General features: G+C 36.1%; 2 protein-coding genes across 4 annotated transcripts in view; one reads left to right on the forward strand and one right to left on the reverse strand.

Annotated features, from left to right (window-relative positions):
• Positions 1-27,117, reverse strand: LOC123317092 (pancreatic triacylglycerol lipase). Its single transcript, XM_044903459.1, has 6 exons — positions 26,647-27,117; positions 12,620-12,871; positions 10,024-10,317; positions 5,230-5,415; positions 2,328-2,475; positions 1-304 (listed from the first exon to the last, which is right to left on the reverse strand). The coding sequence occupies exons 1-6, from the start codon at positions 26,846-26,848 to the stop codon at positions 223-225; spliced, it is 1,164 nt and encodes a 387-aa protein (XP_044759394.1). The 5' UTR covers positions 26,849-27,117; the 3' UTR covers positions 1-222.
• Positions 1-27,833, forward strand: part of LOC123317094 — a 69,275-nt gene that overhangs the window by 23,906 nt on the left and 17,536 nt on the right. The window lies entirely within an intron of this gene.

The following is a 27,833-nucleotide window of genomic DNA, read 5'->3' on the forward strand; positions in this document are numbered from 1 at the left end:
GAAAATATAGCATTTATTCATGAAAATGGCGGTGATAAATATAAAGTTGTTTGTTTCTCATTCATACGGATCCTCCACAAATAAAAATGACTTGTGTACAAGGACAATATCTCGGCTCATTTTTCTCTTGGCAAGTTCTGGCATCTGACCAAAAATGCAGATCGTTCGAAACTTTCACTGTTATGAATACCATCAGTCTCCTTTACTGTTCCATAATTTTTTTCATACAACAATTTGTTCTTCCACGGTCTTGGAATATGGTTCACTCGCTTTCGTAGTTAGGTAAAAGACTCCATGAGAGTGACTGAAAGCAAAAATTGAACATGAGCCTCAATAGTTGGGGAGCCGACGATGCTAAATCGGGATTCACTCGAGCGTCGTGGAGACCTAGTGGATTTTGAAGATTAGATAGTAGAAAGAAAAAAAGGTTCTATGATGTATGCACTTTCAGCGGTGGGGAAAGCGTCTGCAGGGTCTCAAAGATGTAAAAAAAATCGTCAGGTGTACATACTCGAGCGTATCAGATTAAGATACTGTATATGCTCTACGTGTCTCTGATAATGAATTCATGCTTATCTGACAGTTTGCGCGGTGGGACTGGCCGTACGGAAGAGTTGAAAATGGTAAAAAAAAAAAATTTCAGCGTGTAAGATTTTTGGAGGATATGTTAATTGGATCCAAAGAAAGCTACTTTTCAAGGGACTGACAATTTGGACCTGACGGAAGGTCACAGCAGTCCTTTGAAAATCGTTACTTGTACATACTCGAGCGTGTCAGATTTTCATACAGATGGTTAATCTCGGTGTTGTAGACGTGTTGACCCATTAATCTGACACTAATCAGGGGGGATTTCTCAATCTGACACTTTGAAGATGATAAAAATGCTTTTTTTTATATTCATCTATACCTGTACCTCGTTTCTGTATTCATTTTGAAAGTTGTAGATAATGAAATTCTAAATAACTTTCGTCTGAAGCAATTTTACATACTCTTAACCGTTCTCGAGTTAGAGGGCGATAAGGGCGAGGAGCTTAGCCACACATGCGAAAGGGCAAGGTCAATGTAGAATCCCAGTCTAATCTACATTCATCCAATTGTCAAAATGACAAGGTATTTCTATGATGACAATTTCGAAATAAGTCACGAAAATTTTAGTGTTTTCTCTGACTGAACCTTAGAATGTACTCTTTTCCAACGAGTGAATTTTCGCTTCAGCATATCTCGCTAAACACCTCGCATTAATCGCCATATATCTCAAAAACGTTTGAACGTAGAAAAAATTGCTTAGGACAAAATTTGTAGAAAATGTTATGCTCTACAACTTCTATAATGAATGCGAAAAAGATTTGAAGCCAGGGGGGGAAATAATTCGAAAAAACTGATTTTTGTGACCCATATGGCCAATTGTTATTGTTTCGGCTGGCTAAAACTGTCAGATTATATTTTTTCCGTTATTCTTGAATCATTAGCTTCAAAATAAGAAAAAACGACACCGCGCTCGAGAATGTACACGTGACGTTTTTTTTTGGCGATTTTGGCACCCTCCCACACATTTTCGACACGCTTAAATTGTCAGATTAAGAGAATATATACTTTTCAATATGTAATTAACCACATATATCTTAATCTGACACGCTCGAGTATGTACAATGATCGTTTTTTTTTTTTTACTTTTCTGACAGGCTGTCCTAGACAATTTACCCTATATACAGGTCGAATTTTTGGTAGAGGTACTCTACAAGGTCCAATGTATGTCCCCTTATATTAATCTGACACGCTCGAGTAAATCCCGAATTTCCCTCTTCGGCTCCCAAACTACAAAGAATGCGATAGAAATGGCAGATCTTATGTGCCAGTTGAAATCTGGCTAAAATCAATGGCTATGTGACAGAGCCATTGTTCAGTTTTACCTAGACAAGACATTAATATCTATCATGGTCCACCCTGTAGAGTTGGACGAAGCGAGTAGAAGGGATAAAGAGTAATTTATTTCTCCAAATAGCCACTTGAAAATTTTCTGTAATTAAAGAGTAATTTATTTCTTCAAATATCCATTTGGAAACTTTCTGTCTTTGCAGACATTCCTGTCAGACTTTGCCTTACTGGGGAGTGAATCTATGGTGATTGTGTAGGTGTATCTTGGAAGGCATTTCTGACCAGAAAATCTCAAAATTTGCAACTTAATGAATTCCATTCGCTTCAAATCAAGCCCTGTTCTACTTCCGATTACACCCAATAAATCCCAAATGCATCTGGCAACCGGAAACAGTACTTACTGCATATCGTTACACCAAATCGAATATGCCGAACTTTATTCAAATACTCACTCATTCGCCAGACCCATATTCGTATCCTTAGTGAAATTACACTGTCTGTTGGCTCCCTTCCAATTTCTGCATCTAGTGGCTGGAAATGCCCCCATATTCCTCACCGATTCAGCGTACAGCTTCCAGGCTCTCACGTGACTGCATCCGACTGCGGAGGAAGGATACAGAAGTTAATTTATTCCTGTCGAGAAGCAAATTTTGCACGGAAATTGGGTTATATCGAATTGGCTGGAGTGGAATCTTGAAATTTGGAGACTTCAGCCACGTTACTTTGTTGTTTGAGCTTTTTGGACCCAGAACAAGAGGGAATTAATACAGGAAAGGTCTCAGGTGGAGAATGTTTGATGTTAAGCCCCTTGAGGCTTAAACTGCTATTGAGGAAGTCCTTATTGTCCGACTTAATGAACGTCCGGATCGGAAATGTAAAGTTTTACAACTTTATAAAAGAGACTTAGGGTGTGTTAACGCAGTTATTCTTATTTTTCAATATAAATTCTCGAAAGATAAGTGGAGATTGGATTCCATCGAAATTTTTTCCAACTTTGGTTAAAAAATGAGGAGTTTTTTGAATAGGTACAGAATTGATGTAGCCGAGAGTTGATGGGGGTCGATAAACTGATTCTTATGATTTGTTCTTAAATCCAAATCACTTAGTATACCTTCACCGACCTGAAGATGCTATTGTGATAGCGAAACACACAGTAGTCTACGCGCGTTCCTCTTCGATTCGACCTTATATGCTCCGAGAAGAAAATGGAAAGACATAGGAGTCACGATCCAATTTTCAAAGTTCCAGAATAATGCAATGAATGAGAAAAGTTTTATATAACTTTCCTCGGGTCCATTCTCATGTAACCTAATTTATAAGTTGGAAAGGCAAGGGAAGAGATGTATTATAGACCTAAGGAGATGCTTGTCTGGATGTCTGGGGAAATTCAGGATGCAAAAAAACTATCCAATTTCAAACAATCGACTTTATACAGGGTGCGTCAGAGTCGATTGACGATTGACGATTGCTCATACATTTAACATACCTACGTAATGAATTTGCTACCAGTAGATTCGGGTGACTTGGGACAGTTCTGTAACTTGGGACAATTACCCCCCTTGCAGATTTCTTTGTTTCTTACCATTTATGAGTGAAGGGACAACCTTATAAGATTGTGTAGCTTCTTTTCGGTTAGTTTAACAATCAATTCCTGTTTAGTTTGCTGTGACCAGAGCGTTTGAATTGACAGAAAAAATTGACGAATTCAGGAGAGTAAACGCGCGTTTTTTTTATGGCCCCTATACTTTCAAGTGTCCTGTACATGTGTTTCACTTTGTTCATGTATCATTTTTTTTCTGGATACGTGGGATATTGGGATATTAGATATGTTATGAAACAAGGTTGTTTACAAATCAAACGGCAACACGGATCTCATTCATTTATTTTGTCTTTTCATAGGGTGACTTGGGACAATGCCGAATAGATACAAGCGGCGCATTGGCAATAGAAAATATGCTGATTTTTTGCAGGATATTATTATTTACGTTATTTCCATAAAGAAATAACCAAAAAATGAAAAATAAAAAAAATCCCTTGTTTTGTTTAGTTTTTTTTACATTTGAGTTGCAATTTATTTACTTTCGCTGTAATAGGGGTTTATCATTTAATTTCCTAACCGAATTTCAACTATATAATCACAAATTCTAATTTTTCAAAACTATACACCGTCCCAAGTCACCTATTTCATTTGAGAGTTGAGAAATCAATAGATTTTAACTTGTGTCCCAAGCCTACCAAATCGGTGGGTGACTTGGGACAAGTATACTTTATTTTTTTCAAAATTAATATCCGAATTCCGAGGCATGGTATATATCCTAACCAATAGTCTGAGTCATTAAGCATAGTCGAACCTTTTTTTCAGATAAAAATAGGTCACCGTTCTGAAAACATGACAGGTTGAATTTAACTATCTTCCCAAGTCACTCGAATCTACGGTATTTCACTGTCGTATAAAAGTGGATGTAATAATTGTGTTTTGAAATCAATTATTAGCATCAAGTGTGCTTCACGTTTGAAGTGATTTAATCCAATGGAATTTTTGTCTCATGGAGTGATGCCCTTTCAATAATTATGTTTGGTGTCGAAGGCAAATATAATACATATTTTCACTATGAGAGGAGTTTATACTTTTTATATCCCCAATATGTATCAGTTGATATGTAGAACGCTCCCTAATTGAAAGAAAGCGGAGACGTCCCAGTATCTACTTCAAGTAGAGCGCAAACCTATATCCTACAAAAACAGATCGTGGTGATGTTTCAAATAGGTGTCAATACAGGTATTTGAAACATCACCACGACCTGTGTCTTTAGGATATAGGCATGCGTTCTACTTGAAGTAGATACTGGGACGATTCCGCTCTCTATCTGCTATGTATATGAGCTCTTTTGGAGATGTATTTGTGACATAAAAAGAAATGATATGTATCTGAAAAGTAGCAAATCGATTGTTTGATCTCCATCGGAAAATATTTTGAGATTACGATCATGTTATTAGTTGAGTTCACACAAGTTTTCGTCTTGTGCTCCAGATAAAGATGGCACCATAAAAAGTATTGGACAAGTACTTCGTGTGTTACCACGTACGTGTGTGGTTTGGAAAGCCTTGATCATCCAGATACGAGAAGATGCAGTTAGCCACCTACTTATAGAGCTCATCAACAAGATAAAGCTAATAATATAACAGAAGACAGCTGAAGATAAACAACAGGATGCTGTGTTTTCCAATATAGGGGATATATGGGCTTCAGAGTCGTTTGCAGTGTTAACGCCACGAAGAACTTCAGTCTCGTCATCCCCAAGTTTCGAATTAAAAGTTTCCGACAAAGCCCGCAGAGGTATTTCTTCAACTCACCGACCAAGTTCACGAAATTGCCCTCGTTGAGGAGGTAACTGGGCTGACAGCCGGGTTGAAGGGCCTTCCCCTCGTTCGGGTAGAAATCAGCGTGCCCCAGGGGTACGGGAATGCCGAAAATTCCCGCGTCGGTATGGATGACATCGATGTAATCGGCGTCGGTGAGGGTCAAGCGTCTGGACGTATCTGGAAAAATGCAATTTACATGGGGATTATAGCCAGAATCGAGCGGGGGATGATTGAAAGACGGCTCTGGGGGTTACGGGAGCTTGGGGAGCGTTGGATCCGAAATGAATTGTTTGGTTTGGTTTTTCGGATTACGTTGGGGTATTTGCTTTCGTGGATTTTTTTATTGTGGCGTTTGTTTTGGATTTATGGCCGTTTCTGAACATTTGAACGATTTGTCATCGATAGAGGAGCCAAGGGTGGGTCTCATAGCTCATAAAAATTGGATTTTGAAAAATTGCTGAAACTTTTGTATTGTCACTCTATAGTATGTACACGATAATGCATTTATTCATTGCTGTATCCCGTTACCGGGAAGAAGTCTACAAAAAATTCAAAAACAAACCTATCGGTGCGATCAAACTTATAATTTCTTAGGGCTACTTGCGACTGTGTGCCCTCCTTTGACTGAAGAGACCCAATCGTGACCTACAGATCCTTCCACACTCCGGGCATAGATAGTCACCAACCAGATCTGGCCGCCGCTGTATTCTTCTCGAGTCTCCATTATAACTGTGGACTAAAGACCTCAACTGTGATCTGTCTAAAGCTAGTTGTTTCCAGTTATGATTGGAATTAACTGATTTTAGGGATTGATGCAGTATATCCTTCAACCGCTTATATTGGCCTCCTGGTTTTCGAGCACCCTCTGTGAATTCGCCATACAGAGCAGCTATTTTGGAGAGTCTTGTGTCTTGCATCCTCAGAATGTGGCCGCTCCATCTGAGTCGGGCCCTCGTTATTTGAGTCTCAATTGTTATACAACTCGCGCGCTGCAAGACTTCTGCATTTGAAACTTTGTGGAACCATCTGATGTGCATTATTTGTCTTAGATGACGTTGTTGCGTTTGCTCAAGCTGTTTAATATGTCGCCTGTAGGGCGTCCAGCTTTCGCTTCCGTAAAGAAGCGTTGGGAGGACCACTGCTTTGTTAACAGCTGTCTTAGTCTTCAGATTGAGGTCGTGATTTTGGAACACTCTGTCCTTTAGCTTCCAGAATGCCCGTGATTCCGAATTGATACTGTTGTATATTTCCGTGTATAGGTTAGGCCTAGTCTTCATGGAGCTTTTCAAGTATTTGAACTGCTCGACCTGTTCTAGAGTTTCATCCTCCAGGCTGATATCTGTGTGAAGTCTTTCTGGCTGACTTAGCAGGATTTTGGTTTTGTCAATATTGAGTCTAAGGCCTAAAGCTTCGTATATATGTTTATAGGTGTCCATCATTATCTGCAGATCCTCTAAGCTGCTAGCGATAAGTGCGCACTCGTCTGCATATTGAAGTTCCGTTTTATTTGTACGGGTTTTTACTCTGAGGCGTTTCAGGTTAAACAGGCCTCGATCAAATCTGAATCTTATTACAACGCCTCTTACAGGCATACTCATGTTATCAATTATCGAGACAGCTATGGCTAAAATATTGAACAGTAAAGGCGCTAACACGCATCCTTGTTTTATTCCAGAGTTGATTAAGAAATGGTCGGTTGTAGGGTCATTACGCTGTATTCTAGCGGTGTTGTTGGTATGGAGGCTTTTACACACTGCTAAGAATTTTTCGGGTACTCCAAGGCGTCCCATGATTTTCCAGAATGCTCTCCGATTCACCGTGTCGAAGGCCTTACCTAAATCGAACATGAGCGGTATAACTCTGTTTCCCACAATTACCTGCGACAATGTCCTGGTCACGACGCCAATTCAACTTTTTGACTTAGAAATTAGTCAGAACTTCCAGGGGTGGTCCTTTGTTGGCTGCTGTTTTTCTATCCTTTGAAGTGATCTATCTTAACCTTAAATTTATAGGACAAGCTATACTTATTTTTGGATAGGGATTTCTGTCAGTCACTATCAAATTTCCTCAGTAATAATACTACATTTGATTCGTGATCAGAAATATCCAAGAACTCTATTTCTTCTCATTCAAGTTTAATCTCCCGCTGTGAGAACCATTATTAATCATTTAAAATAATAAGTGTTTCGATATATGCCCCCAAGCGTACGGAAAATTTTGGAGGGAAACTGAGGGAAGATAATCTGAAACTCGTTATGGAAACGAACTTCATCTGAATTTAATGGGATTAGGAACCGAGCAAGAAATATTGATGAGATTCGAGGATTTAATTCTGTTTGCAATCCGAATATCAAATAATTATCGATCCGTCGGTCTGGTTGGTTTTTCACCGAATATAATTAATAGCTCCTGGTTTGATTCCGAGCTACCCCATTCTTTTTAGTTCGAATTCTTCAAGTCATTGCAAATTGAGAGGAATAAATCTCAGTAAAATGATGTTTTCGACTTTTCTGAAACCTCTCACTTCTCGTTGAATAAATTTTCCCTTAAATGAGAGCTCAAGAATCTCTTGCCGTATCTGTTTTTTCGAATAAACTTGTATGTTCAACAGAAGCCTAAACAAGGATGAAAGAAGACACATATCAGAATTTACATAGCTATTCCAATACCCCGAAATATGTTGTTTGCTCCACTTATTAAAACCAATCAAAATAATTTCCATATGCTGCTCACGTTTCTCTCCACGACGGCTGCATGAAATTTAGTTTTATCTCTTCAGCTGAGTTGTTCCGAAGGTGCTCAGAATTTATAAGTACCTGCATAATATGCTGAACACAAAAACTTCTAGGGAGTTGACAACATAGTCTGAAAGTTTTGCTTTATCTCTTCGTAACAAAACGATGCATGGAAAACTTCACATAATGAGCTTCGTTTTACGTAAATAAATATTGTCCCATGATAATCGGATATTGTTCGGTGAATTGGCTCAAACAAAGTATCTCTACACAGCAATTTCACGAATTTTCAACGATCCTGGTCTCGTCGCCCATCAATTACCTGATACAATGACGATAAGTAGATTACTCTGAAAGTTACTCTGTTTTTGTCTGATATCTTATTTGTTGGTTTGGATAGATGGTACAAAAGCAGCACCCCAACAACCTTGTATCAAACTAGTACTGGGAACTTATTAAATCTGATAGTAGACAGTGAACATGATTAAAATAAACTGCTCCACATGAGTTGGGGATATTGACTTAAATTGCAAAAAATATAGTTGAAATAAGATTTTTGTGATGAAAATTCATATTAATATGTTTTCAATGCAAATTAATTTTAGCCTTCAGCTCAAGAAAAATCGATTAAAATAACCTTCCCGGAGAATTCAAGTATTTTAAGACTATCAATACAATGTATGGCCGCCACGGGCATCAATAACAGCTTGACATCTTCTTTGCATTCTACATACGAGGTTGTTGAACATTTCTTGAGGAATTTGGTTCCATAAACGAGGCAGAAGCTCTCTCAGATCATTTAAGGATTCTGGGGTAGGTTGATGATTATCTAATCTTCTTTGAAGCATATCCTATGCATGTTCTATGCAATTCAAATCTGGTGAGTGCGGAGGTATTGGTAAATGTGGAATACCAAGCTCCTCGCGCGCATTCTCAACTATGGCTGCACGGTGCGGTCTAGCGTTATCGTCTACAAATTGAAAAGTTTCACCAATACCAGCGTGAAAATTTGGCACAACATTGTCAATGACATACTCCCTATAGTGTAAGGCGGTCATATTCCCAGACGTGTAGATCTGTGCGCCCGTTGAAACATATCCCGGCCCATACCATAACACTACCCCCCGGAATGGATGGACTTCTTGAACATAGCGACGATTACGGGGTATGCGTGGGATTGTCCATACCCTTATTCTTCGAGAATCTGAAAATCGTCCATATCTGGATTCATAAGTGAAAAGGACACTACGCCATTGATCGTTCCAACTGATATCCAGTCTTTGACGCTTATGGTCACGTGTTAATGGAACTCCTATTAATGGACGTCTAGAACCTAGATTCACCTCTCTCAAACGTCGTCTGATGGTTTCGATTGAAACTTGGACCCCATCTGCATTTTGAAGAGTATTCCGTAGCATTCTACACGTAGATGTAGGGTTTCTTCTCGCCGAAACGGTGATGAAACGATCCTGAGCAGGTGTTGTTCTTCGTCGCCCACCAAGCCTTGGTCTATCCAACAGGGAACCTGTCTCCCTGAACCTATTCCAAAGTCGAGATATCACACTTTGGCTGACTTGGAGCCTTTCCGCTACAACAACCTGAGTTAGGCCAGCCTGTAGCATTCCGATAGCCCTATTAGCCTCAGCGTTTGTTAATTTACGTCTTGACATTTTCAGAAAACTCGTTTCAAATCGAAGCCGTTGATAAACTGACTTCATTTCAAAATAAAAACATTCCTGAAGCATATGCAAAGAACCAAACTTCAGAAAAAAGGCGACCAGATTGACGAAATGTCTCATACTGATTTTTATTGGATCGATTCAAGTTGTTATTGAGTTTTAAATGATTTTACAGCAATTTTCTCGAAGATTACATACTTTTGAAAACGATTGAATACGATATCCCTAACTCTTGTGGAGCATTATATTTCAATTGTCAATCGGTTTAATTTCCTATGTTGATACGCCAAATAAAAATATTTTTCATGAATCTGAAAACATTATTTTTGAGTGATAATTTCTTTATTGTACATAGTCAGTTAAATCCTTACCTTGTATTGAGAATTCTGGAAATGCAGGATCTAGAGCTGTTATCCTCTTTATCCTCAAGCCTCCCCTCAAATATTTCCCAGCGAAAGAGGCAACATGAGCACCAAGTGAAAATCCAACAAGATGCACGTGCTCTAAGGGCAGTTCTCCACTGTTGTGAAAAGTTTCCAGGAAGTTGCTGAGGAATTTGGCAACGAATTTCACGTTGGCCTTGGCTTGAGTGTACCACGGAAAACTACTCAAGGTGGACCAATCGAATATGAGGAAGTTTGTTTTTTCAGGTCTGGCAAGATAGGCTGGAAAGAATTCGTTCAAAACGATGAAATTTGTATCGCTCTCCTTCAATGAATCTAGGCTTTTGAAATTTTAGTATTCTGAGTACTTCTATTTTCGCTTTTAAAGCTGCTATGGGAATGGTGGCGCCTATTTTTGGTGTTCAAAATTGCTGACATATTGTAGGATCTACAATATGTATGATAAAAATAAAAAACGAAGATAGCGGTAAAGATATGAAAAATTCTAATAATAAAAACTGATTTCGCATATTGGAAAATTGAAACACAAGGAAATATATACATATACATATATACACTATTATTAGATGATATATTTCTCAATAATAACCATCCTTGACTGTTTTAGTAATTTCCATTTACTTGAATATTAATTGAATCTTGAGTAAATACAATGGTTTACAAGTGCTATATTGGACAAGGATACTTGCAATGATTATCATTTACAAGCTCCGTAATTGTACCATCTGCTGAACGTACATTTTTAAACTAGTCAGAAAATTAATTACAGATGATAACGCAATTACATCATTGGTCTATTGACAATTGGTTAGAACTAATGGACATCGTTAATTATTGGTAATGAAGCATCTATTTCTCTGCGAATCCGTTACTTCAAATTGATCAGATAATAGAAGTAAAAATGAGTTTCTTCTAATGAGAGTGTTCTCATAGGAAGGGAAAAATAGCAAATCTACGCTGGTCGCTTTAAGTCGAAGACAAGGTTCCATGTTATCTAGAGGGTTATCGCTAACTTGAAAAGTCAAAATCTGAGTTAACAAAGTTTATTCGTTGCCTCGTAATAAATAAATACGAACACGAACTATTACACAACTCTTAAAATCCACCGATTTACAGGGAGATAATAGAGTCAAGTGAAAATCACAGTGCAATGGGTTGAAACGAAACAGTCTACTTTACACAACTTAGAGGGTTTTTCCCGAAATTACATACAAATAGCAATGAACAGGTGGTGAATTCACATAGTGACTTGAACGGAAAAAAGGGAGTCCGATCTCAAACGCTCCACGGGTGTTACGGATTCGGATTCAGCAAGATTAGGATTTGAGCAAGACCGCACAGAAATGCGGCGGTTCACCTCTGAGTGCTTTCTGCTCCCCTCGGGTTTTCACACCAGCGTAGAAATCGTACTAACAGTAGGTGTAGACCCAAAGTGTGGCACAGGATGGGTGAGGATGGAGGCTGAGTATCCTAGATAATAATACGGAGTGCTGTCTCTCTGTCGCTCTAGACTCTGGACGACTCGTCTAGAGAATGACTTTTCGGAAAACTCGGATAGAATAATCCAAAAGATTGATTCAAAATCGGAGATGTTACTTTTCAAATTGCCACTAAACTCTTGTACTATTCGGCACAGACTCGATCAAAATTCAGAATTCATCAGAATGAATGACCAGCAGGGGGACATCTCTTTTTGTACCCACCGCTGGGGGGTGGAAACGGAATGTGTCTCAGATGCTTATCGGTACTAGCGACCAAAAACTCGGTTATTTCCCAATTCAGGATGTTTTTCAAGGTGCAACATCGTTTTTCAGAATTGAAAAATTAATAAAAACGGTCCGGAATGTTTACGGTTTCGAACAATAACGGAATCCCGAATTGAAAATTAAAAATATTTCAATTAAAAATTATTCTAAATTGAGGGTACACCTTTGCGAAAATTAATGAAACTTCATTACACCCCCTTGCGCTGAGAGAAAAATTCAATCCACGATAAAGAAGTGGACTGAATTTTTCAGTTCAGAATCTATTAAATCTTGCATCGAGTATGTCTTAGCAGACATATCTAGATAATTTTTCTCCATAGAACAACCAATTGATAATGTAGAGCAGGTTTGTATTGTTTTGATGCATCTTGGAGTGAATATTCTTGGAATAAATTGATGGAAAATCAGTGATCCCTATCAATTGTAGAGCAGCGTACGATTTCTCATAAGCTTGACAATCTCGAGCAAATCTTTTTTTTCCAATGTTTGCTAAATAACTACTGATTTAATTTGAATTGAACGAGTGCTTTCAAATCTCTGCAACTCCAGAGATACGAAAATAATGATCTTGAAGCTGAGGTCAAATCTACGAGTAGACAGATTTTACTTTTCCAAACCCTAGCTACCAATAACGTCCCAATGATCCTCGGCTTCAACATAAGATAAATCACAGAGACATAAAGCCCAGAATCCGTAAAATTCTGACATTCCCCTGTCGAAAAGGCAACGCAACAAAATTGACAGGCGGGATCAGAATATCACGATGAATTATACAACACTCTCCAGTTGTTTCTCACCGTTTTTTATTGCTTCGCCGCTCTTTCCTGGAGACAGCTCGGAGAACCCGTGGATGTAGATTGTCGTACGTAGGTTGGGATCCACACCAGCGGCCCTGAGGGCCCCAGGCCTCGCCATGGGATTTATGATTGTGCCATTTTCGGGCCTATCTTTCGCGTAAAGGAGGAATCTAACGTCTTGCTTCAGGTTCACGGGGCAGCAGTTCCAGCAGTTTCCCCTGGGGATGGCCGTTATTTGCATGTCGTTTCCCCCTGAAGAATAAAAAGGCGAGGTTGATCAATGTATCGGTTATATGATGACACTTGCTATGACCAATATGTTTCCCAATAAAAATTTCAACCCGAATAGGCAAAGAAGTTGTATTTTTTCTCAATACGTTATGTTTATGTTCTCAACATCAAAGAATGTTTGATGAACCGGGTTCTTCACTATAAATTTACCCCCTCTGAATCTAATACAAAAAGAAATACATAAAAAAATTTCAAACAAAAGTTGTACGAAATCGAATGAACTTTTTCAAAAATTTTTTGCAACATATTGAATGCAACTTAATTTTTTCAAATGGGACTCTGTAATTTTTTTAATTTTTGGTTTGATCTCGAATATGCATATGTACAGGGTGGGCAAAATTCAAAATTCGTTGCCTATACTGAGAGGATCTCGAGAACTATAGCAGGTAGAAGAAAACGGATGACTCATTTCCGACCTCATTTTCGGAGAAACAAAGAATGGCGGAAAAAGCAGCCTCCTGGAATACTCCCTTCCCATAACTTTTTTGTCTTTGAAGTTACAATCTGAAACTTGAACCTTCTACAGGCACTTTTTTAAGTAGAATCCACTGATGAGCTCAACATTTTTTTTCATTTCGAATCATTAGTTTAACTTTAATTTTTTTTTAATGCAAACTTTTATTGAATTTGTTATTTTTGAATTGGAAAAAAAATCTTCTGTCAGTAGATTCTACATATGAAAGTGCATAAGAAGGTTCAAGTTTCAGATCTGTAACTTCAAAGACAAAAAAGTTATGAGAACTTTTCGGAATCGTCAAAATCTCTATTTGTGTTTATAACTTGAAATCTAATAATGATAGGCCCATTCCGTTTTCAGATTTGGATTAGTCATGAAAAAAGGGCTATAGAATGTGCCTTCCGGTTTCTTCTAGCTGCTATAGTTCTCGAGATCCCCTCAGTAGACAACGAATTTTGCCCACCCTGTAGATCTGTGTCTTTTATTTTGAGAACTTCAAAGCTGCATAGTTTCAAAATTTGAAATGAAAATACAGTAAACAGAAAACAAAAAGTGTGAAATTATTCCAAAATTCTTTATATTCGAACAATCCACTCAAAACCATCAGTGTTTCAATTAATACATACTTAACCGTAACCAATAAAAATGATGAAAAAAATATCGATAGGTAGTGTGTTATAAAACGTATCAACTAAAGAAATTGCTCGAAATGGATACCATTATTTGATATACCTACATTGTTCATACCTTTTTCTCAAGTTGGTAGGACTATTTAATATAGCATTATAAATAATGGTTGTTTTGACAACCAATTATACTGAGCTTGGCAGGTGGTTCTTGAAATTGGAAACTCTATAGTCTGTAGTTCTCAAAATAAGAGAGATATACCGATATATGCTGTACGTATTTCCTTTTGTAAAATCATTTAGAAACACATTTTTTGTAGGTATCTTAGATTAGATTAAAACGCTGAATATTGGGATATTATTTTGCGTACCTATTCTTTTATTCATGAGATGAAGTAGTTATTTATTGATGGAAATGGTCTACCTACGTCTTTCTTCAACTTTGCCTTTTATGGAAGAATTTATGAATTCACATTATGATTATGGTATATATTATGTTTTCAATCTGATAAACGCTGCCTATGTAACAAAAAATTATTATCCAGGGCAAATTTGTAACATTCATAGTATTATTTTTTTTGCCCAAGATATAAACTTACCTCATTTTATCTGAATAGCATATTTTTCTGCGTTTTATTTTGTCTATGATCCGATGAAAAATATCTATCTTCACAAGATGTCTTATAGAGTTTCGAAATACATGAGTTACAACTATAATAAACAGTAAAAATAACCATCTCCGAATATTTCTCGAGGTGAAACAAAATCGAATGTATGACTTTGCTCGTGCCAAATACCTTTGTCATCTGAAGGGTGAAAAATGAAAAGTGACATGGCCAATTTGACCTCTGATTATCATCTATTGGCTCAGTCATGCGATGTTACACATCCAAACTACCAACCTGTTCTACATCATGGGAGGCGCCTAGAATTAGATATCGTGCTAACTATAATATGATAAATATCGTCAAATAGTGAAGAGGTATTTCAACTTGTTGAATTTGTGTTAAGAATGTGGTTCCGAAAGGTATTAAAATATTTGAAAAGTTCCTAATTATTTTTATAGTATGTTATGAGAATAATATTCACACAAAAATTCGACAGAAATACATAAGGAATCTATAAATTCATTCAAATCAAATGATTGGGAAAAAAATTCAGGGTTGAGCTGAAATTATTGTAGCAAAAGAAAACGGGTTGCATCGCTGCTTCTTGGGCTATCTCAACAAAAAATTTTTTGGTTGAGAATAACCAAATTGTTAAATTCATAGGGCAATTAGATTGTCCTTCCTCATTATGCAACATGTTATGCTATATTACCTATATGTTATGCTTTCTCTTGTTACGGATGTCTGCCAAGTTAATGGAACAAATGCAAAACAATCATTTTTGTTGAAAAGGGATAATTATTCATAATATGACGTGCTTATATTCACGAAATGAAGAAAACGATCTATTTACACATTTTCCTAACAAATTCATTAAATTCTTGAACAGATATAAATAAAATTTGAATCGATTTTTCTGTTTTTCAGAGTATCCAGAGTGTATGAAAAGAAACGCTCAGGTATCATATCTTCGATATTTACTGATTTCTGGGAAAATTATTCAAACTGGTCAAATTTTATTTTGAATTCCCTTTTCTACTGGATTTTAGGGTAGTTGAGTTAAATAGGTTCACCCATTTCATACCTATGATAAAAAAGATTAATAGAAAACGCCATCGATGACCAGATCGTTCTTAACAAAAAAAAGGTTTCTCCATTTCTACCTAATAAATTTTTGCAAAAAAAACTCCTCAATGTAACATGAAAAGATGTGTAATTCAGAATAAGAATTGACCTCTTCGAACTTTTTGTCTTACAACATAGTAAATTTTGAAGATATAAATTTTTGCCGCGTTTTTTATTCACTCTGTATATTTCTTATTTAAGTTATTGATTGAAAGAGCCGATTCATCCTTGAACGTATAAAGTTCTTGAAATTCACAACTACTCAAAGACTATACGAAGTTGTTTAAAACGAAACACCAGCAAGAATGTACACAATTTTGTCTATTTCTCAGGTTGTGAATTTTACCTTCAAATTTTCGAACAATTTGAATATTTCCATGATGATAATTTGTTTAATAGCTCCTTTATTGCTGGTGAATAGACGGTATAATTTGATAGAAGATATAGGTATGATGAAAATAGGTGTAAAAACAGAAATCCATGTTGAAAAATTCAAAGAATTATTTGGATCATCAATTCCTTTGTAAATATTGAATTGAGTGCGTTTTTTATGAATACATTCAGATTTTTCATCTAAACTATAGACTGGAGGAAAACTAAAAATACAGATACTTATTATTATCTTTCAATAGTTGGGACGATTTTGAAAGACAACTTGTCATAATTCAAAAACGGTGACCTATTTCCATGTGAGAAAGAGGTTCAAATATGCTTAATGATTCAGACTATTGATTAGGATATATACCATGCTTCAGAATTCGGATATAAATTTAAAAAACGAAAAATATACTTGTCCCTAGTCACCCACCGAGTTGGGAGGCTTGGGACACAAGTTAAAATCCATTGATTTCTCAACTCTCAAATGAAATAGGTCACTTGGAACGGTGTATAGTTTTGAAAAATTAGAATTTGTGATTATACCGGGTGTCCCAGAGCTTTTAGGCCAGCAAATATCTCAGTTACCTGCGGAAAAAAAAATTGAAAAAAATACTTGTCGTAGGAGACCATACGCTCTTTCATGCAACATAGCAAAATCCACCCCCTGACAAACAACCCCCGAGAAACCACCCCTAACTTTTGTTTTTCAAATGGCACCCCCATGTTTGTTGTGCTTCAACTTACAGTTTTTTTCATTTCTCATTCAATGATGTATCATGGTAGCTAGAATGTCATGCAGAATTATGGAAAATAAAAATACAAATGAAATACGAATTTATACGCTCAGCTGTATTGTTACTGCAACATTATACTAAAGATACCGATACCGTAGGAATAAAACAAAGCACAAAAAGTTCTAACATTTTATTGACTCTTTTTTTTCAACATCCACTTTTTCTTGTCTCTACGATGTGGACTAATTCGATCAGTCCAATTAACAGTACCCACTAACGAATTCAATTTTATCGAGTGACTATCTTTACAACTACATATTATGATATATCATTGATTGAGAATTAAAAAGAGCTGTCAGTTGAAGCCAAACAAACATGGGGGTGCCATTTGAAAAACAAAAGTTAGGGGTTGTTTCTCAGGGGTTGTTTGTCAGGGGGTGGATTTTGTTATGCTGCATGAAAGAGCGTATGGTCTCCTACGACAAGTATTTTTTTCAATTTTTTTTTCCGCAGGTAACTGAGATATCTGCTGGCCTAAAAGCTCTGGGACACCCGGTATAGTTGAAATTCGGTAAGGAAATTAAATGATAAACCCATATTACAGCGAAAATAACTATATTGCAACTCAAATGTAAAAAAACTGAACAAAACAAGGGAGCTTTGATTTCTTTCATTCTTTGGTGACTTCTTTGTGGAAATAACGTAAATAATAATATCCTGCGAAAAATCGGCATATTTCCTGCTGCCAATGCGCCGCTTGTATATATTCGGCATTGTCCCAAGTCACCCTATGAAACAACAAAATTGATTAATGAGATCCGTGTTGCCGTTTGAATTGTAATCATCCTTGTTTTATGACATATCTAATATCCCAATATCCCACGTCTCCAGAAAAAAAATTACACATGTACAGGACACTAGAAGTATAAGGGCCTTCAAGGACGGATCCAGGATTTTTTTCTGGGGGGGGGCACAACGGACAGACGAGCAAAAAAATGAACAGTAACTGTGTGAAATGAACTTCACTTTTATTTTAAAAAGTTCAAGTATGTATGGAAAGATCCATCCGTCTGGGGGGGACACGTGCCCACCCCCTAAATCCGCCTTTGAGGGCCATAAAAAAGCGCTTTAACTCTCCTGAATCCGTTAATTTTTCCTGTCAATTCAAACGCTCTGGTCACGGCAAACTCAACAGGAATTAATTGTTAAACTAACCGATAAGATGCTATACAATCTTATGAGTTTGTCCCTGCACTAATAGATGGTAAGAAACAAAGAAATCTGCAAGGGGGTAATTTTCCCAAGTTACCGGACTGTCCCAAGTCACCCGAATCTAGCGGTACTTAGAATACTCAGCGAATAAATAAACATATGGACTTCTTTTCGCTGATTTTTTGCACAGATTTCTGTCCAAATCTCGATCATTTTCACCGCATGGTTTTAGGGTTGTCCTAAGTCAAATTCAGTTATCCTGAATATATTATATGTCTCAGACGTTAAAATATTCCTTCGGCAATTTCCAACGATAGACGATTCATCACGAAACGAAGACTGGGGAATCAATTTTTCCATTTGTTAATGAAACATTTCCCTTCCAAACTTTCCGTGACCGTAGACTCTCTCAACTCCCAATGAATTCGGTCTAAAAACGAACTTCCTTTTCAATTCTAGGTGTGATCCTTCTCCACTTCTCCAACAAACGACAATATATGTCACTCCCCATTAACACTTCATCCCTTAAACATGAACCGGAGGAACTGGGCGAAGATGCGAACTTTCTGGATAAGTACGAGATTCCTGGAATAACTGAACCGTTTTACACATTACCAATAGTTGGAAAAGGAAAATATTGAAATCATTTTTTTTCTGGGGTTGGTTGTACTATGGTTAGACTACTAGTCAGAATATGAAGAAAAGGGTGTTTTCATTATTTTAATTTGTTCTGTTTCTCTAGAACGAAACAGCACGAAAAAACAATAATTTTTAAAGCTGTGGTTGCTCAAAATAAATATCTGATAATTATCAGTAATATGATTTTTGAGAATATCTTCTAAAAATATGTTAGGTTGTTAGCCTGAGATTACTTAGACTCTTCAGACTTCAGTGCGGCAAAAATCAGATTTGAAGAATTTTTTTTATGACTTTGTTCACGTTCCATGGAAATAAACTAATTGGTATCCCATCAAATTAGTTCAAATGTACAATTTATACTCGGAAGGTAATATAATGGAGCATCAATTGGAAATATTATCCTCAGTCGATATTTAAAATTAATTTTTTGTTTTTGAAATGATAGGTAATGATACAAGTGTTTTAAATTTAATTTTCCAGTAAGTTTTTGTCCTTTTTTCGATTTCTTTGGAAGAGTATCCAAGTTATGGTTTTAGAGAAGGTATAGTTTCGTTTATTCTGTTGACATTTTAATGAAATATGCATCGAAATATACTCCATTCACTTTTATTTTAGCAGTCGGTTGGCCCAGAAATAATTAGTTTTTGTAACTAGAGCGGAGTAAGGTTGGCACTCATGAAATGTCGTTAATGTCATAACGCCGTTGTGAAAACTAATATAAATTTTCATTACGAGAATGCCGAAAGTGATTGAAAAAAAGAGACAGGGTTTCAGGAGGTGCTATTTATAATAGAATTCAGGTCCGCCCATTCAAATAGTTATACCCTGATATTCTAAAATCCACAATACGTCAGACGGTAGCGAACATATTCAATGTAAGAGAATTTATATAATGTTTCATTTGAATCTAAACGACTTATATTTCAGATGAGTATTTCCACAATCAGAAATATTGTGAATGAAGAGGATGACAAAAAATTTTCTTCTATTAGAAGACCCAAAAAAGTGGTTGCATTAGAGAATTTTATGTTTGAGTGAATTAATGCGAAAAAATTATTACAGGATTTTCGATGAATGTCATCGTAGAATAAGTTCCCAAAAATTGATTTTTCTATTTTTCCTTTAACTTGTCCTATACATTGTAAATGTCTTAATAAATACCTAATTATTATTAGTATATCAATGTATTAAGCCAGTTGTCCTGTTTATTGTTTATTCGTGTGAAATTTTTGTTCAAAGGTAATGTTCATCTTGACTTGAAACTTTTAATTCCTTTTACTTACATTGATGTAAGATGATTTTTGTTGAAGAATTTAACATTCTTGTAATTATCTGTTAATTCCTTCGGGATATACCCATTCCCAACCACTGCATCATATGCATTTTATCTTCGGGTTAATATTTTTGAAATCTACAACTGATGTAACGTATTCACTTTAGCCAAAGAAGATAACGAACATTAACTCTCCTCAAGCTAGTGCATATTATGATATTATACTGATCTCTTGTATTTTCCATGCGAATAACTGGATTTGGTATGCCTTCAATCAGTTTGTATGAACTTCAATTATGTTTGACACCTATTTTCCGAAAACATTCGACATTGTGATAAAATACGTATTAACAGAATCTTTTACGTAGAACGGGCAACATAGCATTGATTCAAAACCCAAAAATGTTTTGACAAGCGTCCTAACCCCACATTTTCGTACTATACAGATTGAAATGTGTCAAATTTCCATGGCTAACCGAGTACTAAAATAAAAGTGAATGGAGTATAGGTCCTAAGCCCTGGAGAAGTGTTACTGATATCGCTATCATTTTCGTAAAGAATTAATCTGACAACAGCAAATGACAGTTATTGTCACAAGCACTTATGTTTTTAACGAATTCTGTATTCACAAAATTGATTCAATTGCCCAGGAATCTAATATTACTTAGGACGAAAAGTGTTTGGTGCAGCAAAATGTCAGTATAAGGACGAAAAGTACGTGCCTTCAAAAATAGTCGTCTTAAAATGTCAATTATGTTCAGGTCGACGAAAAAATAGATTAATATTCCCAGAAGTCATCATACATACGAAGTGTACCAGAAAGTTTTATTTGTAATTTTGCATAATTTTTTCGAATATGTTGCAGTCAGAACGTTTTCGAAAAGTAATTAGGTGACCTTAAATTTGATCAAAACCTAACCTAACCTAATCCAATCTCACCTGATCTATAGTTTGAGTTTCATTCTTTATCCAAGTAATAAAAATAACGGACTAAAGCGTTACCTCCGATATGATTCTTCTCGGAGGTAACGACTAAAATCCGTTAGTTCTCAAGTAAATAGTCGATGGCAGGTCGGGTTCTGAACTCGCTAAAGCCATTTAAATTCATTGCTCCCTTCTTATCACATTGTATATTATTCAAGTGAGTTCAACAGGTAGAACAAAAAGTTCTTTTAACATGATTTCGGAGGTGTAACTATTTTCGAATAACCTGTTCTATCCATACGATCCCAACTCTAGTCCAGAATATTGCTCTTCTCGAACCTGTCACGTGTCTGATCTATTCCAATCCAGGATTCGAGGGAGAAACTGACAGAGAACAATGGGATCTGGATAGAATGGGGAGGATTTCAGTTGCCAGGTCGTATTTCATCGATGGCACCTTTTTTTCGGATTATAATGGCTTCCTAAAATTATTTATGCTTCACAGACGCATAATTTTTGCTGGCCTGGGGAAAATCTCCTCGGAAATTCGACAGAGATTTATTTCGAGAATTTGGGGGAGACAAATCGGTTTCGGTTCTTTTAGTGGGAGTCAGAAAATCTTCGAAATACACTGCGCAAAAAAATTAACGCACATTATGGAAATCTCAAATTTATTCTACTGAAGGTGATCTCAATGATTATTATTTTTATCAGAATTATGCATGCATATGTTATCCACTTTCAACGGTTTTCTTCAATACAGATGTTTTTTCCCAGCAGGAATAAAAAAAGATGATATTATCAGATTTTGAATGTATTGGCTCCATTCTAAAATCAGTTGTTCTCGATCAATTCTAGTGATCAATAGTTTTTCTTTCGTTTGATTTCATACACTCGATCGCTATGCAACGCGAAACACGCAATTTGACCCAAGCGGTAGTTTTGCGAGAAGAAGGGTGGACATACACAAGAATTGCAGAAAGGTTTGGAGTTTCCCATACAAGTGTGTCCAGAATGTTGCAGCGATTCAGGGAGACAGGTATGAATGTCCGAAGACCAGGACAGGGTAGACCACGGATAACAACTGCCATTCAAGAATGTTACTTGAGAGTTTCTTCGTTGAGACAACGGTTTGCAACCGCTCGCCTCCTTCGAATTCAGCTTGAGCAAACTCATGAGGTGCAAATTAGCACTCAGACAATAGGAAATCGCCTCAGAGAATATGATTCAAGGCTTCGTGTCGCGGCAAGAGGCCCAGCTCTTACCCCAGCCCATCGAAAGGCTCGTTTGGATTTTGCGAGAGAGCATATCCATTGGGAAGAAGCCGATTGGGAAAGAGTTCTCTTCACAGATGAGTCTAGATTCTGCCTCTAACATTGTGATCGACGTTCCCTTGTATACAGATTATAGACGTCCACATGAAAGATATGCTCAGTGCAATTTCCTGAATACTACTGGTTTCGGGGGAGGATCGATTATTATATGGGGTGGAATATCTTTGACTGCTCGCACAGACCTAGTGGTCGTTGATAATGGAGCTATGAATGCTGATAAGTATATAAGGAACATTATTGAAGAGCATGTAGTGCCATTTGCCCCATACATTGGTGAAAATTTCATTTTTATGGACGATAATGCCAGACCCCATCGAGCGCGCATCGTTCAGGAGTTCCTTGAAGAGGTTGAAGTCTCTCGAATGGAATGGCCACCAAGAAGTCCAGATCTCAATCCGATTGAGCAGGTTTGGGACAACCTCAATAGAAGGCTGATAATTTCAGAAAATCATCCAGCTACTCTTAATGACTTAGGAATCCAACTCGGAGAAATCTGGGAAGGATTAGATCAGAACATTTTACGATCACTCATTTTGAGTATGAACCGTCGTTGCCGAGCTGTAATTAACGCAAGGGGTGGAAATACCAAGTATTAAATCACTTATCAGCATTTCAGTATTTTGAAAATTGTTCATTTCTCTTCTTTCACATAAGATTCGGTGAAATCCTGAATTTTTCTTCCATTTAATGTGTCTTGTTTCGTTCAAAACCTTCCCGAGAGAACATAAAAAATAAGTTATAAAGTCAATGTAGAGTTAACTTCCATTAGAATTGAGATTTTCAGAATGTGCGTTAATTTTTTTGCGCAGTGTAAAATAGCAAAATTGCATTTATATTCGATTTGAGAATTGATTGAGTATATGGCAAGGAAATTTTGGAATTTTCGGGAAAACTGAAAATTTAAATTCAATTTAAACCAGTTATGAATTTTAAATCCAGTATATGTATACTTGCATTTGTTGTAGCTGTCGTGTTTTATCTCGTTCACATCCTAATTCTACTTGCAAAACAAGGATTTCATCATACGAGGTGCTGAATTGAATAAAAATAAAATTCATTGTTTAATAAACAAGCGATGACACTCTTTTCACATGAATCTAACAAAATTTCACATATTTATAAATAATATTACAATGGAACTGATATTCCAATTATATGTAGGTATTATATTCTCTCTGTCTCTGTTAGTTATTATTTTGTGACCGACTGTGAGGTAATGAATTAATCCGACTATCTGACACAGTAATTAAATAGGAAATGGAATGTAGTTCACTGTTGAATCAAAAACATTCGAAAAAGAAAGGCTTACAGCTATAAAAAGAAACAGAGAATAGGTATATGTAAATTTAGTTATAACGAATAAAAGATTTAACAACTCGTCTATATTTTAAGAAACAAAAACCATACAATTTTCATGTTCGAAAACTTTTCTGTTTCACAATTTCAAGATGGGTACAAAAATTGTTAGGAATATTCGTGTATTCCCAATATTTTATATGTGAATTGGTTTTGATTGACGTGACGAAATGAAGAATAGTTGAAGGATGAATCACAACAGATCGGAATTCTAAACCACTCATCATTTAATGGCAGAGGATACACAAAAAATGCATATAAATAACCAATTTTCATGTTTAAAGTAGGTAGAGAATCACGGAAGTGAGGACAAATTATTATCGTTCACTCTAAATTCGATGCAACATTATTGGCGTATTTCCCTAATTTATTCTTAATCGAACCATTCTAAAAACAAGATACCGGCTTCATGGTTCAGGAACATAATTTGGATTCCAACCTTCCAGATGTGTTATTGGGAAATAAAACAAACAAATTCTCAAGAGAAATATAGTCTCTAGAAATCATGGAAATTATGGGCATGGTATTGGTTTTTTGCAACTGTTTTGGTTGATTGTGGAATCGATCACAAACAAAAAGTATGCACCCCAATATAAACCTAAGTATTCATGGAAATAAGAAGTTATTACTGTTGGATAAAGAGATAATAAAGCAGTTTGAAAAGTTTGCAGTCTTCATTTTAATCCATGCATATTTCAATTAATTTTAAATGGGCGGAACGCAGATTGAATAAAAATAAGATTAGTATAAAATGAAAGAGGGTTTGGGAATTGAAAACGGTTGATTTTTATTCGAATCGAGATTTTTGTGAAATAGGTATATCTGTAGGTTGTGTAATTTTTTGCAATTCGTTGAATACTTTTTTTTACTACAACAATCAAACATTTTATTCAACTATTTCTGATTGAACAATGATTAAATTCCATGTTTGTACTTTTTCAATACCGTTTCATGTTCAAAAATAGGACGAATTCTTCACTGGTGAATATCTGTCCAATCTTTTGATGCACTATACAGGCCGAGTCTTCGACTCGTACAAATATTATAAGATTCTTGAGGTCAAAGGGAAAACTTTTTTTCCATATCATTTTTTCGGATTCGGCCCTGATAAAAAGATATAGCCATTTTAAGTTTTCATAATGAGCTGTGCCACCCCTGGAAAAACAAAATAACCTTCAGAATAACTACCTAAATCTGTGACACACATCTGTGGCTCTTTTAAACAGAGTTGCATTCAGCGAAAGTTCACAATTTTCCGAAAATCGCAGATATTTTTCATTTTTGAACGTCAAATTACTCGAAAACGGTGCATCATACGAGAAAATATAAAGAATACTTTTATTTTAGAAAACGCCCAAATATTCATTAGACAGCGTCCAACTTAGTTTCAAAATTTGGGTTCTTTTAATTTTTGGTATATTATTTTTATGAGAAAACTGGAAGACGTAATTGATAACTTGTGTTAGAAAAAGATTCATCAAATAAATGAAAAACTATATTCCGATTTTCATTTCATTCGAAACACCGTTTGTGAGAACTAAAAATAACATTTTTTATGGTTTTCCAACAGCCTGTATCTTTTAAAGTCGATTCGGTTGAAACGGTGAAGGAAAAGGTGCTTCTTTTAACTTTGTAATTTGTATGAGTCATAGACATATATTCGACAATGAACTTTCAGAATGGACATAAAAAAATTAACCTTGAAATTTTCACTCTGACTGAATTTTTGTTTAATTGTAAACTCATGAAAAAATTTGAAATTTTCTTCTATAAGTTTGCTGAACTTTAAACTATTGTCTGAAAATAATCTTACTTTGCGTGAAAATACTTTTTCAATTTCAACATGTAAATTAATTTGGCGTATTGTATGTTTGTAGTATGGAAAGTACTACCTTGGTTATCTACATCCAAAAGCAGCATTCACTAAATCATAATCTACTCTTGTAATTTTCCACGTAAAAACGGGATTTTTTATTGAAGGTGAAGGATGTCTTCAAGTCACTTGTTTTGTTCAATTTAATTGGTTTTTCAAGTTGTACTTGAGTGTCTATCACACTTGGTTTCATGATTGTTTTTTGATGGTTCATCATCATATTTCGTTGAAATTTTCTGATCAGTCTCATATCGGTGATGTAATTTTTTATATTCTGCAAAAATTTTCATTGTGAAATGTAAAAAAAAGAACGGTGAAAATTATGAATTCATTTTTCATTCAGCCTTTTCTTAAAGAAGGCAATCCTGCAGTTCTCGATTTCTTTAATTCATTCTCTACTATATTTCACTTTTTACGATTGTCAACAATATTTCTGCACTTCTTTCGATGAAATCAATATTAAGAACGTTTAAATGTTCTCAGCTATTGCTGACCAAACATTTTCTTTATTGCCTCCTTCCATAGAATGTATGGTAAATTTTTTCATAGCTATTCATTTGCACCCTCTACAGAGTGTTCCACGAGTGGTTGGTCATAGGGCCCATAGGCTAGTGTTGAATGAGAGTCATCATTAGTTTCGAAGATACAGGGTAATTTATGGATTTCGTTTGTTTCTCTTTTGGCACAAGTATGCCATGCGAAGTGAAAATTGAGTTAGATTGAGAAAAATATGTTTTTTTCTATTCTGAAAACAATTGTTTTTAACTGATCCAAAAAATTTTGATTTTGATGTTTGGAAAATAAATCTCCGTATTTTGAGTTCTGTCCTGATAATCTTAGAATGGCATGAGCCTTTAAAAAGGGCTAATGGAAGTAAACGAGCCCACAAATTTTCTTCAAAATCGGACCACTCGTTGTCAAGTTATGGATATCGGAAATTTAAGCCGAAATACAAAATGAATCACCTTATATCTCCGAAACTAATGGCCTTTGGGTAAAAAAAGGGCAAATTTTCTGAAAGGACCAGATGACCCTCATACCACCATTTAGGGCTATGGGAAACAGCTCATGAAACAACCGTATATTTATCTAGGCACATCAGTCAATTTTTTGAAATATTTTTTTTTTAATTTCGAAGGACGGAAGGAAAAAGTTGGATGGTCAAGCTAGGAAAATTCTCAAAATGCATCTACTCACCAACTTCAAAAACATAAGCACTGCATGTCACTTTATTCCTAATCAAATTCAAAGGTACTGTAGCTATGGGCTTTATAATATTTTCCTGCACCGGTTCGATAATATTCTTTTGCACATTTTGAAACGACTGCGTCAAATTAGACGTAAACGGCGCCATAACGAAATTAATCAGGAGCCCCAAAGTGTTCGAGAGCACCTTCATCTTGAATCCCTGTCGGAAATCACTGGAATATTGTCATTATATCGCCCGCACCATTTTTTTCTTCAAATTTTTATCGTCAATTCGAATCGTATTATTATTCAGCCGGCTCGTTTCTTTCCTGCATTCGACCGATGGAAGTAGCTTGTGGGTATTGTCGTCGGAATTGCTTAGAAAGCTGTTTTTCCGCGGTTTGGTTTCTTCGCCATTTGTACCGCTGGTGCCGTCCTTAACGTTGGCCTTTGACGGCCCGGAAGGAAAGAATAGTGGGTGCTTTTATGCCGCGTTCTGGTCCGGTTGCTCGAAATGACGAGCGGTCTGTTTACCTATGCAAATTTCTCGTTTAACGCGACCGTAAAGTTATGATTTATATTCCGCTAGAGGTGTGAGATGATGCACTTTGAATCCACTATTTATCTTACACCTTCCCTATTTTTGTTGTTGATGGAATTAATTCATTTATTTATTTATTCACAAACAAACAGTTACAAAAACATACTAATGTATCCTCAGATAAAACGAACGAAATTACACAAATTTTAAGTACATAGATCAATTCTATACAAGATTACGAACTTTACTAATGATCATGAGTACAACTGACAAAAATCAACAAAAAAAAAGAGAAAAAAAGGAGGAACCCATTGAATGAAATGATGATATTTGAAGAATTTACAACAAAAATGGCTATAATAATTGAGGCCTTCTCATCAACATTGCAATGTTAACAGAAATTTGAATATGGTCTTTGTTTAAGTATTTCAGATATCGTTTGAAAATCAATCTGGGGGGGACTCTGCATTTTCTGAAACTTTTTAGGGTTTTCACTCCCAGTATTTCAACCATCAAAGCCTGTTCCTTCTAATCCTACTATACAGGATATTTGTACCGGTAGATTCGGGTGACTTGGACAGTCCTGTAACTTGGGACAATAACCCTCCTTGCAGATTTCTTTGTCTCTTACCATTTATGAGTGAAGAAACAAACT

Source organism: Coccinella septempunctata, chromosome 7 (genome assembly GCF_907165205.1).
Source record: "Coccinella septempunctata chromosome 7, icCocSept1.1, whole genome shotgun sequence".
NCBI lineage: Eukaryota > Metazoa > Arthropoda > Insecta > Coleoptera > Coccinellidae > Coccinella > Coccinella septempunctata.